The 17267-nt window shown below is 37.9% G+C and overlaps 1 protein-coding gene across 1 annotated transcript; it reads right to left on the bottom strand.

The window, feature by feature from the left end:
• Positions 1-603: 603 nt before the first annotated feature.
• On the bottom strand, positions 604-11318 carry LOC307169637 (uncharacterized protein; the record flags this gene model as incomplete). The annotated part of the gene is made up of 6 exons (XM_079890366.1): positions 604-1152; positions 7393-7472; positions 7642-7779; positions 7881-8165; positions 8559-8690; positions 11231-11318. The coding sequence occupies 6 exons, from the start codon at positions 11316-11318 to the stop codon at positions 1099-1101; spliced, it is 777 nt and encodes a 258-aa protein (XP_079746492.1). The 3' UTR covers positions 604-1098.
• Between the last annotated feature and the right edge of the window lie 5949 nt (positions 11319-17267).

Raw genomic sequence — 17267 nt, 5'->3', positions numbered from 1 at the left:
TATTAGCTCGTTTTGTAATACTCGAAGGTCATAGGCTTTCTAAGCGAAACCCCCATTTCGTCGTCACTGACGTAACTCATAGTGACCACGAACTAAAGTTGTTCTCTCAGTCCTTAGCAATATGAGTGTCTTATCAACTGTAATTTTAAAAGCTTTTTATTTAATATAGCCTACTTAAGTTGTGGTGGATCTGATTTTTGAAAGGTTAATTCCTGGTTATGCTCTAGTGTAGGCCTTGTCTTGTGCGGAGGTTTAATAAAGCGTGATCAGTCACGTGACATTCACTTCTGGAGTCACACTGCACACGCCAAAGACTAAACGCTAGGCTAAGAACTGCAAGTGAAAAAAATGGCTCAAGTTGTTGAAAATAATGTTGTTTTGAATTTCTGTGGATTTATTACGTGAACCAAACCCATCTGTCACAGAACAGATCAGAGCCGTAAATAACTAAATTAAATGACAAAATGTGTAGTTAATGTGTTTTGCCTGATAACAGCGCTGTTATAATACTGAAGAAATAAAGTTGTTTAACAGCGTTTCTCACTGTTGCAAAATACAACCACTGATCATCTGCATGATGCCATTAATAATACAACAGTGAGTCAGACATTGTATTTATTCTTAAAATGAGACTGACAGAAAAACAGGATGTGATCTTTATAAAAATAGTGTGCTATATATGAAGCTTTGGCTTCTCTTGCTGGAAATAACTATTGAAACTACAGGCATATCAAAGCATGAGTATAAGGTCATGAATATGTGGATTCCCTTGAATATCAATAGGCCTAATAATTTCATATTTCACAGTAATATCACAGTTTGATTTCAGAACACCTTTTAAGGTTTCCAGGGCTCTCTTTCACTTATTTTGAGTATTTTGAGTCAAACATGAAATGTTTCAATGGGCCATACAATTTACATAATAAGTCCTTGTGTTACAATGCAAAGTCTGTTGAAGTTTTAGGACATAATTTAATTAATCAATCTCTGAATATCTCACTTAACCCGTCAGAATGATCCGGCTGTTTGTCCGTTGGGATTTCCTGATTATTCTCAAAGGAAAACTAGAGGGAAAGACTCAATCCTGCTGAAAATGAATCATCTTCTCACGCTGACAGACACATACTCCACAATACTCTCCTCTTCAGCTGTCTGTGAAACACATCACACAAGATATAATAAAATAATTTAAATGAAAAAAATAAATAAATAAATAATCAGGCTGTGTCAATGTTTAAAAAAAAAAAAAATATTGAAATGTAATAATATTAGCATGAACTGCACAGGTCTGTGTTTCCCGAAAGCATCGTAAGCCTATTGTTCGTAGAACAATTGCCACCAATGGTCTCTATGATAAACTTACTCTTAAAATGCTTTTGGGAAACACAGCGCAGGCCTAACTGTGTTAAATCATAACACAAGCTGAATGAGAAAATTGACAATTTTGTAAATGCCTAAATAACAATACAAGTGTGACCAATATTATATTAATATAAGCCTGAACTGAAGAGTTTTATGAATGAATTTGTGTCTGAATACAGAAGAGTTTCTTCCTCCCTTTAAAAGTAAAATGCTTTTTTTTTTAGTGGTGCTTGCTGAAAGCAAGGCATCACTATTGTTATTGCTCATACTTATTATTAGTGGTGCTTTTTGAAAGCATCACTATTGTTATCCACATTTGAAGAGGCTGACAGTCTCTGTAAGAACATACCTCACAATGGGGTAAAAGTTGCACCCCTGGGGGGCAGGAGCGTCCCAAAGTTTCCCATTGACTTACAATGGTGTAGGACATTGCATAGGGATTTTGTATTGAACGTAGCTCTGGATCACAGTGTCATAGAGACAAGGGGGCGGGCTCATTTTACTCAGAAGACCAATCAGTCTCTCAGGATCATTGTGAAGCCACGCCATTTAGAGCACCTTAGCAACAAGTACCATAGACTTCCATTGAAAGAGATCAAAGGGATATCTCCGGACTGAATTGTCATAGAAACACGAGGGTGGTCTCGTTTGACTCAGGGCAGCAAACGGCCAATCATGAATCACCTCAACACTCCCTAGCCCCTCCCTAGCAACCATTGTCGAGCACCTTAGCAACCAAAATCCAAAGAGGGATATCTTCTATAGGCATGGGAGTTGGTTTATATCATTCATAGTGACAAGCAGCCTTTGGAGTTTCATGATTGGCAGCTGCCAAGCCACTCCCTAGCAACCAAACAAAGTACCTTAGCAACCATTTTGCAAGACCTATTTCTCTGCATCAGAACATCGTATAGAGATGGGGGTTGGCTCTTTTGACTCATGCTAGCAAAGAGGAATTCCAACATGCTACACATGCTAGCTGTGAATAGCTACATGCTAATAGCGATTAGGTAAGAGCTAAATCATGCCAAGAAAATGCTAAGAACTCCAATAGTAATCATCTGTGACAACTACCAACCACTTAGTAACACCATAGTAACCACCCATAATACCTTAGCAACCGCCCTGAACACTCTAGCAACTGCCTAGCAACTCCCTAGAAACCACCCAAAATACCCTACCAACCACCTAGCAACACCATAGCAAGCACCCAGAACACCCTAGCAACTGCCTAGCAACCACCCAGCACACCCTAGCAACCACCTAGCAACACCATAGCAACCACCCACAACACCCTAGAAACCACCTAGCAACGCCCTAGCAACCACCAAGAATACCCTAGCAACCGCCTAGCAACCACCCAGAACACCTTAGCAACCACCTAGCAACACCATAGCAACCACCCTAGCAACCATCCAGAATACCCTAACAACTGCCTAGCAACGCCTTAGCAACCCCCAGAATACCCTAGCAACTGCCTAGCAACACCATAGCAACCACCCAAAATACCCTAGCAACTGCCTAGCAACGCCCTAGCAACCACCCAAAATACCCTAGCAACTGCCTAGCAACCGCCCAGAATATCATAGCAACACCATAGCAACCACTCAGAACACCGTAGCAACTGCCTAGCAACGCCCTAGCAACCACAGAATACCCTAGCAACCACCTAGCAACACCATAGCAACCACCCAAAATACCCTAACAACCGCCTAGCAACACATTAGCAACCACCCAGAATACCCTAGCAACCGCCTAGCAACACCATAGTAACCACCCAGAACACCCTAGCAACTGCCTAGCAACGCCCTAGCAACCACCCAGAATACCCTAGCAACCGCCTAGCAACTCCCTAGCAACCACCCAGAATACCCTAGCAACCGTGCCGAATTTTGCCACTGCAAGCACCACTTCACATTTTCTTCAGGAAATGTACATTCTAGTTTTTATTGTTCTTTTGCACAATTATACGGTTAGTTGTATTTTATTCATATTTCCATGCTGTCTGCAACACCTTTAGAACATTTTATTAATTTATTATAATATTTAAAAATATTATTTTTAATCCTCCAATCTTCTAGTGTTTCTCAGTTGCTTTAAAAATGTATTCCAGTACAAATTACCAATTATTTGCTAAAAATGTAATATGTAATGTGATCAATCACAATATGAAAGTAAAATAATCGGACTATTTTTATTTACCTCTGTGTTACATCAAAGCCACAAGACAATAAATCAACTATCACCTTTAATCAAATATCTTATCTTTATATAATAAAATACTTAAAGGGGTCATATAATGGTGCATGCACTTTTACAAGTTGATTGTACTGAAATGTGTGTTGGCAGTGCCTGTACACAACCATCATAAAATGATAGAAATCCATCCAGTGTTTTTATTAAATCTCCTTATATGTTTCCCCCATAGACTGTACAAAAATATGGACGTAGTGTCCGTGACGACACCCGTAGGTTTCTGAAGAGCATTTTTGAAGCCTAAAGTAGGCGGAGCCGGCCGTCGCCATCTTGGCCTTGCGTCACTCCCGGATAACAGAAAATAGGCAAAGAGGCGGGGCGTGAGTGGAGCTGAGGAGCCTGGCTATCTGAAATCACCTAGCTCGACGTGATCGAGTTAGCTCAGGCTGGGGAGGTAATGCCAGAGCCATAATATATAAAAAAATTCTATATTAGAAATATATATTTCTCTCTATGGCTCTGGGTAATGCTATAACGTTATGCTACTGACAGTACCAAGCAGGGCCGTTTCTAGCCTTTTTGGCACCCTAGGCAAGATTCCTATTGAATACAATACTTTTGTCCTCCTAATTTCTTCACTTGCAAGAAATACACCCTTGAGCTTTTATTTTGGAGAAAAACACCAGATCACCATGCTGATCGCATGAGCAAAGTGCGCACTTTTCTTTAAATCACGCAGCACAAACAAAATGTCTAGGCTACTGAAGGATACAAATTTAAGAATATGTTTAATTTATGTTCATGTGAGGCATAGATGATGACAGTTTAATTTATGTTCATGTGAGTTGACAGTTCAAAGAAGATTAAGTCAAGCAATCCAGTCATCGGACATTAACCTTTGTATCTGTGTACACCTCCTGAACAGTGACATGACTCCAAGTTAAACTATTATCATGTGAAGGTATGGGTGATGCTATCAGGCTGATTGGATCATTTGAATGATAGTGTTATGCTTATTCTTGATTGAATCAAGAATCATCCCTCTGCTTTGTTTGACTTGTCTCCACCTCCAAAAGTCCCACCTCCTTGTAAATGTATAAAAACTATACTGTATAGAACTCAGACAGACTTGGAAGAACACTACAGACGACACACAGCGAAGATCCAAATAAATCACTTCTGCTTATCCCAACGTCTCCTGGTCTCTGCTTTGAAGAAGAAAAACTTTACAACACTACTTAATTAAAGTCTTGTGCTGTTTTATAAAGGCACAAAGCCATATCACAATTTTGATTTTAATTCGTTGACAAAATATAACGCTAGAGACCTTTATGTTAGGCTATAAATTTTACATCTCAAGTGTTGGGAAAAGGGAGAAGAGCGATTTCGGCAAAAGGCGGATTCGAACTCGGGTCGAACGCATCCAAAGCTACATTCAAGCACCTCACGCCTTACGACCTATGCCACTGTAGATATTTAGTGGTGCGCGTATTTTTGCTAAAAAAGACAGGCACTTAGTGCAAATATACGCTCCATTATCGGAAATGTAAAAAAAGAAGGATTTTTCTTCCACTCGCTTGGGCAAAAATCTCTTGGTGTGGTGGGGGCTCTCAATGGCGCCCCCCAGCAGTTTGCGCCCTAGGCGACCGCCTAGTTTGCCTATGCCTAGAAACGGCCCTGGTACCAAGTCTGCGACTGCACAGGGCCTCGCGCTAAAGTGACAGTTGATGATGTAAAGACAATTAAAAGTTCCTATTTTTGCCCTTCGAAATATTATAATAGTTAAAAGACATGGCTACAAATGAGACTGTGTATCGTGATTCTGTACTATTCTGCTAGTTGAAAATGTATTATGCAGTAACTTAATATTACTCTGAGAGAGTGTGTGTGACAGTGATTTATGTGCATACATAACTGTCACTCTTTTTTATAGTCTATGGTCCGTCAGCGTGGCATCGCTTGTCAAGTTCGTAGAGAGCTTATTCAGTCCATTTTAAATTCTGATTTTGGCCGCCTCTCAAATGGGTTAAACCATAGATATATTGCCTATGAAGTTCAATTAAATGCGCTAGAAATCCGCGCTTATTCAAGGATGTGCATTTATAGCACGGACGGAGAAAGCGCCGACACCTGCAGGATTTCATCTGACGGTACATACGCATATTATAATCTATCTGTTCCGTGAGAGCAGAACGAACGAGCCTTTATTGACGTTTTTAAATCTGAAAACTCCAAAAAGCAACGAAATTGTCAGACATCCATTAGTGCATGTTCACAGAGGAAAACAACTGAAATACAGCGCTGGTTGTTCTCTCGAACGATACTCGACGACAACGACTGAATCCTAAGCTGTGGGTGAAGTAATGGGTGTTTTAAATTGTATGAAATAATCCTGGAAAAAAGCACAAACACTGCAGAGATGGCAAGTTCAGCAGCTAAAATTTGCTGAGGTGAAGTGACGCCTAGTAACAGCAGAGAAACGGCTAGCATTGACATCAGTGGGAATCCATCTGTCACTCAAGTGGCCACACCCTTAATTATGCAGAAATTTAAATATTAATCAACTAAACGGATGAGTTATAAAAAAATTCACCCCCCTCACAGTTGTTATGAAGGGCAAAATTAGTTGTATCCAAAGCCACATCGAGAACCAGGCTGTAAACATGTTTTTTTCTGCTGTAAAGTTGATAATTTTAACATGGGGGAGATACAGATTTGACTCACTTCTGCAGCCAGCCCAAGCGGCCAGTCAATGAATTGCAGTTTAACTCACTTCCGTGTTGGTTTCAAGAGAGAGACGGGGAGGTTGCCGCTTGGTTTCCCCCCATCTCAAATCAAGCTGTTCGATTTTGTGACGTCACAAAATCGACACTCCTCCCACGATTGTTGATTGACAGGAGCGTTTCAACACAGACCCGCCCTCGCTCGTGAGCGAGCTGTCAATCAAAGTCCGTGCGTCATTGTTGATACGCTGGAGCACTGTCTATGAGCAGAATGGCGTCTAAGCGATTGTGGTGTTCTGTTCTTGGGTGTAATAAGGAACACAGCAGTCATGTTGATGTTCCTAAATCCGAACCGCTGAAGACGCAATGGCTGAGTTTGTTTTCGAATGGAATATTCCCCACAACGTCAATGCTTTCATGTTTGCGTGAATCATTTCACCTGACTGCTTTACAAACGAGGTCAGTAAAAAGCTGTTTTTGCTAAGAAGCTGCTCCTGAAAAAAGGATCGGTACCAACTATTCATGTTCCTGCTGCACCTCCAGAAGAACTGAAGTGAGTGTAACGTTTTTTTAACCTTTATATTAATATTTATATTAATCTTTGCAAATCGCTTTCACGCTTCATGATGAATGCGGCTATTTTTACACTCAAGGTACATGTTTTCTATGTATGACGTTCTCAATATAATTCATAATTCCACGTTTAGAATGAACAACGCGTTATGGTTATTGTGTTAACGGTGTACTCACAGAACAGAGGGGCGGGGTGAGCAAAGCTCATTATCATTTAAAGACACATGCACTTAAACGGTGTGCTGAAAACAGAGCTGTTTTTGACCAGGTAAAATGAGTGTTTTCTTACAATACTAATGAGAATTTTTAATTAAAGTATATTAAAAACTTTTAATTTAGACCCTAAAGAATCATATTAGCTTGTACAAAAATGGCATTATATGACCCCTTTAAGATTTATAATTAGCTTTTTTAAGAACTACATGAAAGAAAATATCTGTTGATGATTATAGAAACACAATCACACACTGATCTCCATCTGACTCACTGCTGAATGATACAAACACACACAACAGAAACTAATGAGAAATGATCTTACCGATGTGTGTGTGTTTCTTTCATAGAACGATGGATGAAGTGACATAACAACTGAAGTTTTCTCATCTTCACGAATCTGAACTGTTTGAACAACAGGAAGAGATTAAAAATACACAACTTAAATATTTTTTTTACAATGTGTATTGGGGCTGTCAACGTTTTTTAAAAGTCTGCTATAATAATAACGATAATAAAAAAAATAATTCTTATTGTTATTTTGTTGTAACACTTCTTAAAAAATAGCACTTGCCTTTTGGGTCAGTTTTTCTGTGTTTCCAGCAGATCCAGAAGATCCCGAATCCAGCAACAATCATCAGAGATCCAGCAGAGATCAACACTATCAGAGACACTGAGACTGGAGGAACTGAAGGAGAGAGTGTGTCTGGCTCTGTAATGATAAAGAAAGAAGTGAACGCATCAGTCTGATCTACAACAGAAGACAGAGATCAGGTCAGTAAACACACACATCTATCATCAGTGCTGTGGTACCTGCACATGTGTGACAGAGTGTGTTGATGTCCAGATGTGTGGTCTGGTTGCTGATGGGATTGTTCAGCACACAGCTGTAGGTGTTTTTATCCTGATATTCCACCTCCAGAGGTAGAGAGAGACTGATGCTGAGATCAGATGCACTGATGCTGGACAATACACTGATTCCTGCGTACCAGGAGAGAGTCACATCACTCACATTCAACACTGATGAACACACCAATGAACATGATGATGAAGAACATTGTGAAGAGTTAATGATGATGACAGGAACAGGAAGATGAGCTGAAAAAATAGAGAATAAGAGGAATATAAACACAACAATCAGATTATTTTCAACGTTGTGAATTGTAGTGAATCGATGTAATGCCTTTTGTGTGGAGTGTGTGTTCAGTGTGTTGATGGTCACTGAATGTGTCTGTCATCTACAAAATGATGTAACATCTGAATATGTAATTAGAATATATGTGAACATTTGGACAAATTATCTCGACTCACCATAGACAGAAACAGTTTTTGATGTCAGTTTCACTCCATTTAACTCTAGTTGATAAGCTCCAGCATGTTCAGTTCTGGTGTTTGTGATGGTCAGAGATCCAGTTTGATCGTCCAGCTTCAGTCTGTCTCTGAATCTCCCATCAGTGCCGTCATATGTGGAGAAGACTCCAGCAGCTTTACTGATTTCAGCTATCAGAGAGTTCTCAGCTCCATATTTCCACTGTAAATCATCATTTTCACGTATTTTAGTAACATCAGTGTTTAGCGTGACAGAATCTCCCTCCATCACTGACACTGATTCACTAAACACACCTGGAGAACAAACAGATTTTACACAGATTAATACTTCCGATGGTTTACAAAGCCTGACATCCGCTTATTCTTGTTTGGATATGAAGTCGAGAACATCCAGAAAAACAGCAGAAACATGAAACTAAATTATAGGTGAGATTTATGAACAGGCAAGCACTTTCAGTTTTGTTGAATCACTTAATGTTAAACACATCAGGGATTATAATTCTAACCTGTGATTAAAAAATTCATCTACAGTTTATTTTGTTCACCATTATAATTAAACATCAACAATGTTAATATTCAATTTCTTTTTTACCAGAAACTTCTCTCTGACTTCAGTAGCTTTTGCAGATACAGAAAAATAAAAGTGTAAAATGTCGGATTTGCTTGGAAATATATATTATGTTTAAAGAATATATATTTTAAATAAAGTAAATCCTAGATAAATTTGATGGTTTAAATGTTAGTCTGTAATTTTTTAAAGAAAGTTTAAAGTTTGGTGCAACAGTAGCCGGTAATTAGATAAACCTTGATTAAATCTAAATTAATGCAACAGATCCTTAATATTTAATTTGTATTAAAATGATCTGCGTTAGAAGAAAATTAATTTATAAAGTTCCATAATGCAAATTAAAAAAAAATGCAAATAATTACTGCAGATTGAAATTATAAATTTATTGTGCTAGATATTTTCAATACATTATTTTAAATAAATGACACCTGCACATTTTGACTAATTTTGATGAACTTTATGACTTTTAATGATTTTTTAATGATGTTTATAATCTCTACAGAAGTTAATATATATATATATATAATTTTAGAGAAAAAATAGAGACATTTACATTCGCTGTAGAAATGTCCATTATTATTATGACCTTTCCAGACCTGGAAATTTCGATTTAAAATTCTGAACAGAGACCTGAATTCAAAGTCAGTAGATTTCACAATATTCAATATTCATTTTACACATAACGGCATATGAAAATCATTTCATTTGAACAGATACTCTCAGATAAAAAGGTACAAAAGCTGTGACTGGAGTGGGACTCTTTCACTTATTAATCTCTAAAGGATGCATATTAGTATCTTAAAAGTACATATTAGTTCCTAAATGAGGATAGTACCTTTTGAAAGTGTGTCACCTCAGTGACAGCTTTTGTACCTTTTTTTATGAGTGTGTATCAGCGACTGTATCACCAACAAAAAAAATAAACTATAAAAATGTGTTTCTAACTTACCAATCAAACGGCACCAGCACAGACAGAACAAAACGCATGTGAAAAACATGTGAAACATTTTCTTCAGTAGTTCAGTGTCTGATGAATCTATCCACTGAAAACACTCAGTTTATACGTGAACCCTCCCACGACACAGTTTGGCCCTCCTAGTTTCACTCGCTGCATTTGCACATGACATACTGTTGTAGTTAATCTGGCCTTATCAAGACTTAAACTGTTCTTAATGGGTGAGATATTCTTTATTTTTATCATTTAACATACTTTTTGAAAAGTAGTTGTAACTATGTTAAATGGCTAAAACTGATTTTAAAATGGTTGTGTATATTTAATCGTATCTCATATCATATTACCAGTCAAACTGAAACCTGCTGCGGGGTCGGGGGTTTTAATCGTCATTTGGTGTAAACTGGGTGGACAGACAACTTGTAGGTGAGAATTCACAGCGTGTGTGTGTGTGTGTGTGTGTGTGTGTGTGTGTGTGTGTGTGTGTGTGTGTGTGTGTTAGTTTGTAGGTGAAGAGTTTCTTCCTGTCCTACTTCTATATGAACAGCTTTAAACTTTAATCTACAGAAACATGATGAGAAACTGTTTCACACAGAAACAGAAAAACAATAGCAACACAATGATCATATTTAACACTGCCATTCACAAGTGTTGTCTGTAAAAGTTATTTATTCTTTTGCTTTAAAAATGTATCATTTTATAACAATTTGGTAAAGGAAAAAACACATTCTTTCACATTCTAGAGATTGATGCTTAAAATCAGGATGTGTGTCGAATGATCATTAAGTTGTTCAAGATCATGAGACTTATATATGTTTATCTGAGAATGAAAGTGTGAGTAAATTATGTTCTTCTGCTGTTTGTCTGCATGTGTTTCATTTACAGACTGAAGCTGGATCATCAGACTGGATCTCTGACCATCACAAACACCAGAAACACAGACTCTGGAGAATATAAACTACAGATCAACAGCAGAATCATAAAGAGCTTCAGTGTTTCTGTCGTCAGTAAGTGTCATTTAGTCATTCACTGCATTTTTCTTTAAGGAATGTTAAAATACACTTTAGTATTTTGATAGCAATCCAATAATCAATCAGATTAATGCTGCCTTTGCTGAAACTATCTCTGAAACAAAATTTCACTCAGAAATTGCTAGTAAATGCCACAAATAATAACTAATAATCAGCATATAACTTAGATAAATATAAATTAGAAAAGACAGAATTAGTATTTCCTTGTAAAAATTTACTCAAAATCGTACTTCAAAGTGTAAAGCTCAAGCCCTAACTCATGTTAATATATTGTTGGACGCACATCCTGATTGGTCACACAGTATAATGGTGTTTCCTGATGAGCTCACAGTGATGATGCTGTTCTTCAAAAACACACCAGATGGAGCCATTTATCAGTTTAAGCGATATCATACAATTGATCATCAATCTAGAAGCCAACTAGTTGGCTTTACAAACAAAGGCCACTAACTGTTCAACTCAGTCTAAACTCAACCCAGTATGTTGAATGTAGTGTAGAATCCCTTTGAAAAATCAACACTTTCTTAACACCTTGAGTGGGGGGTCACTTCTTGGGGTCATCAGGTCAGAACCCTCATTCCTTGATTGCATCAGCCCCGTTGTCCTGCTTCGGCTGCTAGGTCTGAGTACTTCAGCCTCGTTCATTCGCTTCACTAACTGTAGCCTCCCATGGCACAGTTAACTCCACAATGAACAGGGACTTTTGCGAGGTTGACCACAGGATCAGGTCCGGCCTGAGGTTAGTTGTAAGTAATTGAGCTTCCAGTCTAGGTCAACTTTCATTTTCCATTCCCAGACAGCGTCCAGCAGGGTCAAAATAATTTTTTGTAGTTGGCTTCCATAGACTGTAAAAAAAGATGGACGACGCCCCTTCACTCTCTTTCATTGGTGAAAAGTGAAGTTGCCAGAGTCCTAATATAGCGCTGACATCTTGCACTGATTTGGGACCTGATTCTGCTCAGTAGTGAGTGTGAAGTTTAGCCGTGATATCAAGGTCCCGCTCTCACTCCCACAGAGACGGTTAGTACAGAGTTTATTGCAGAGCAACTCATTGTGTCAGTGTGAAATAAACAGTTATGGAGATGTAGAAATTAAATTTGAAGCTCCAATCTCCTCCCGAAAATCCAAAAAGTCTGTTGGACTACTTCGTTTAGAGAAGCTGTCAATCACAGCTGTCAATCATGACGTCACATTCCCGTTTTTATAGCATCAAATAAATAAATAAGACCAAACTTATTTCAAAAAACGATCACTTAAACTTAAATCAGCATGATAAAAACTACCTAAGATGACAAAAAAAAAAATTATTTTATTGAATAAACATTTATTTGAAGTGTAATTTGATTGTTTATTTTCCATCGCGTCCATTAGACTTCATGGGGAGGGCGGGGTTTATGACCTATACTGGGACCAGCCACCTGGGGGCGATCGAGACACTTTGGCTTCACTTTTTATGACTTGTGCGGCACGCTTGTTGGCTTCACTGGAAGTTGTCCTGCTCTTATGAAGGCAGTGGATTTTGAGAATCCATGCTTTGGAGGAGGAAGGGCATTGGTGGTGGTTCTCCTATGAAGGTAAATCAGTAGCAAAACTCGAGAGCACGTAGATATGAATTTGAGAACTTGTACAATAAATATTCGTACTTGTACATGAACATTTACACTCACAGCTCCAATGTGAAAACCTGTAAAATAAAAATCTGAAGTTGAATGTTGAAATTTGCAAAGGAGCCGTTTTATTGGTTGGCACCTAGCCAATGAAATGGGACTTCGATGATGTCACGAAACCCACGTGCACTGAAACGCTATTAGACTGATATTAAAAGAAATAAACAAAAAACTATTATCAAACTCAGTAAACACCATGCTAATAATGCATACTACAGAAAAGCAGATGAGCACAGAATATGACGAAAGAAAGCAAATGTGTGTTCAGTGCAAATAAACTTGCTGCCTGTGTTTTATTAATAATGCAACGAATTATGTGTTTTTTGTTCTTGTTTTTTTTTTTTATATATATAACTGTTGATCCATTAAGCGTTTTCTTGGTTTTCTATGGGAAGAAAACGTACAATTGTTGCATCCATATTCTGTGCTCAATTGCTTTTCTGTGTGCTTTATTTGTATGGTGTTTCCTGAGTTTGGTCTTTTAATACCACTGTCTCAATTAAACGCGTTGTGTTCATATTCTGTGCTCATCTGCTTTTCTGTAGTATGCATTTGCATTATTAGCATGGTGTTTACTGAGTTTGATAATATTGTTTATTTCTTTTAATATCAGTCTAATATTTTATTTTTATTTATTTTTTTATTAAATTTTAGTATAGAATACAAAAAATTGTCAGACACATGTGAACACAGAACAAAACTAAAAGAGTTAACATATTTCTCATATCACAAACATGTAAGTATATAAAAAAAATAACCCACATAAACATATACATACATATACAGTTCAGAGAAATAATAATAAATAAATAAATAAATATCAGTCTAATAGTTTCAGTGCACGCGGGTTTCGTGACATCATCGAAGTCCCATTTCATTGGCTAGGTGCCAACCAATAAAACGGCTCCTTTGACCCCCCCTCCTCCCGCCCCCCTTTCTCTCTCACCGCCTCTGAGTTTCAAGTGCACAAGTTAGTTTTGCACCTGATATATTGCGAAAAGAGTAGCAAAAGTCAAGGCGCGAAATTTGAAATTGCAGTGACAGATTTGAGAAGTTGCAAGTGCCTAATTGAGGTTGTACCGCGAATGTGAATGTAAGATTAAACGCAAAATATATATTACAAGTTTGTGTCTGTCGTTGTATTTCTGTGAATGGCATTTTACACATTTGTGTCTACTTGTCTGCAGCTTCAGATTCAGAATACAGGTTTGTGACTATTGTCTGCGAGTGCAAATTTCAACATTCAACTTCAGATTTTTATTTTACAGGTTTTCACATTTGAGCTGTTAGTGTAAATCTTCATGTACAAGTACGAATATTTATTGTACAAGTTCTCAAATTCACATCTACGTGCTCTCGAGTTTTGCTACTGATTTACCTTCATATTCTCCTTCCTTCCAGGATAATTGCAGTTGTCCCAGGACCTGATTGTGCTCATAGGTGTAACAGACTGGTTTTGCAGCTGATGAGGATCTGCCTTAGCGTTGCTGGGGTTTAACAGAGAGAACATAATGGATCTTCTTCAGTCCACTGGTTTATATTCTTAGGTGTGGGAAGAACATGAAGCTCAATCTGTTCCCTTCCATCTCCCAAAAATCCTTCCAGATGAGCTTACGTTTCTCCAGGTTTTCCCAGTTATTCCACTGTCCCTGTTTGGACTGCGAGACTGCCTTTGTGCATCTCTTCCTCCTCTTGCTGCCGGACCTCGGCTACTACCAGCTTTCTTCTCTGGGCTGATGTTTCTTCTCTGGGCTGAACCCCTCTTCCCTGCTGCACCTGTCCTACAAAATACCCCCAACAGATTTTGCTTGCTGTATGGCCTCAGTCGATGTCCACTTTCTCCCAGTTGCCAGTCTGAGAGCAGCAGCTTGTATTATAACTGTCACTTTAAAAACTTTTTTTGGTGGAGCTGATTCCTGGTTATGCTATCTAATATCATGCTGGATGAACATGGCTTGTAGTATGCAAACTATGTATTATTTATCATCCATTGTGTGTACTTCTCACCATTTTCACTTACTGGACGATAAACAGGTGGGGAAAAAAATTAAGGAGGGACTTGCTCGAGGTCGGCTCGTTTGACCAATAAACAAACACAGAAAGAACCCTAGAATTATTGTTCCAGATGTGAAGTCTTATTTTGAACACTAGATGGCGCTCTATACAGAGGCTGTTAGATTGAACTACTACACCATTATATAGGAAAAGGCTTATTTCTACATGTAAAACTTTATGAATATGACTTAAGACAGGTGTAATGAATTAGTTGACACAATTGAAAAGAGTAGGCTGCTTTGGCTGCTGCAAAGATTACTCTTCTTGGAGTAATCCCATTTGTGACAGATTTGGTGCTCAAATGAAATTTCGGCCAATCCATTCAAACGATCTGTTTACATGCATGAATTTCCCGCTTTTTGCTCTTGATAACTATTCTCCTACATTGGTTCTTTATTTGTTTTACAGCAGACTTAATATCCGTCTCTGGTCATAATATGAACCGTTGTGCCGCGCTATAGCTTATATTTTATCATCACTTACACGCAGTAAAATGCCCCTCCCTGCGCCCAAAACCAGTCGGCTGTGGATGAGAATCGAGAATCCGAAACCAGCACTGGTGGCCCGTTGTCCTGCTCCACCTCGTGGTGTCTCTTGGTGTAGCTCCTCCGGAGTGGTGGTGGCCCTCGGCGGTGACATTTACTCCTTGCATTAAAACATATTCCACATGGTTTCTGGGGCAACATTAGATATGGAAATATGTGAACGTGGTTATTTTACAGTCTAGGTGTGAACACACAAAATACATATTTATAATAGCATATGTAAATCTATCTCTCTAAGTAAAGAGTTAAACAGCAAACTCGCTCAAATATTTAGATTATTTCCAACGTCACACATGATAAAACCCACATTAAAAACTTTTCCCGTCTGGTTTGAATGTAGATTCTGGTTTTGAGTTGTTTCTTATAAATGAGATCTAATTTATATCTTAATATACATTTTTCTTAAAATAGCTTACTGATCTGGACTAAAGTGTAGGGTATGTGCACTTAATGTGGTTTTTTATCATACTCTGTCTTTACCAAGTTCTCTTTAACTTGCATCTCATAAAGGTGTGCGTTTGCTTTAGCTAATTAAGGAAATTAAAATCTATCTCTCTAAACTTGAATAAACTAAACACCAATCTCTTTTTTAACTGCATTACAAACCAATAGCTTGTCTAGTAAATAAACGACTTACAGACATGGTTTTACAGATCACAGTCCATCATCAGTGGCCAAACGAAATCTCAGTGGCTTGACACTTTTTCCAAAAGTATTCCACCAACAAGTGCCTGTGCCGTTGTACTTTGAAGATCAGGAGCAAATTGATGCAATCCACACTCACCAGACATCAATTCTGGGCAGCACAAACACCCACAGTGACCAGATCAAATTCACCATGGATGTCCTTTTTAATTTTTTTAATGTTTAATTTTTCTATCAGTGAGCAGGAGCACTTTAACAGGAGGATAGAAAAACAGTTACAGAAAAGTGGCAAGCCATAGTCATCTACGGGAGTCATCATAATAATTCATAAATCGTGTTAATAAATAGTTTTTTTGTGAACAAGTGTATCTTTCTTCTAAATGGCCCTTGGAATTTTAGAAAGGGATAAATTGTGTTTGTCTTCATAAAATGCTATGTACTGTAGGACACTGTTTTGTATCTGTATGATGATGACCAATAGAGAATAGGACAGCAGATATTTCATAGAGGATCCATATGATTACACGGTAGGCCTACTGTATGTCTAATGGGCAAAATATGGTTAATATCTAAATGTAACTTTATATAAATTCACAACAACATATTTCACTCTGTCTCATCATGTATAACATATGGTGAATATAACTATTCTACAGTAGGTCAAATAAATTCCAACTATATGTATTATTTATTTTTTTAATTCACAAAAAACAAATCTTCGTGAAGTCCAACTGAATCTACAGATTTTAATCCGTAGTGCAGATCTACACTGTAACGTGTATATTTAAATTAACAAAAAACACAAAATTGGTCAAAGTCTATGGACGGGATTGTTATTAATGTGAAAGAGTATCGATTTAATAATGTTATTTCGCAGCATATCCCCCTACTGGACGCATCAGGAACAACAGGGGCGTAAAACTGTCAGGGGCGTATATCAACAGGTGTTACAATATATTCGGTTCCTGAAATATTTGGTTCCAATGGGTGGAGCTACCATGAATATTCACGAGACCATAGCGTGCATGGGCGGGGCGACAAATTCAAGCAAGTGGAACAGAAATGATTAGCGTGAGCGCCTCAGATCGCGTTTTGTCTTAAACTACTCCTAACTGTTCGTTTCTCACGAATGACTGAGATTAAGCTTTTTAAATGTGTATTATTGCATTTTTAAATAAATATTTACAAATATATTCTTGTGTTTTGATTCTGTCCCCCAAAGTTGTCTGTAGGCTATTATTGAAATAGCTTTAGGATGATAGCTCAAGACAACATAGGCTACTTGGAGTTGCATGTTGCATGCTTTGAATGTTGCTTTACACTCAACTGAAAATCTTTTTGATACACAACTGTCAAATGTTATCATAAATGTTAAGCTTCAGTTGCTTTAACAGTTGTTTTCTCTAGC

Source organism: Squalius cephalus (genome assembly GCF_949319135.1).
Source record: "Squalius cephalus genome assembly, chromosome: 13".
Lineage (NCBI taxonomy): Eukaryota > Metazoa > Chordata > Actinopteri > Cypriniformes > Leuciscidae > Squalius > Squalius cephalus.
This window is presented reverse-complemented; position numbering and strand designations above follow the sequence as displayed.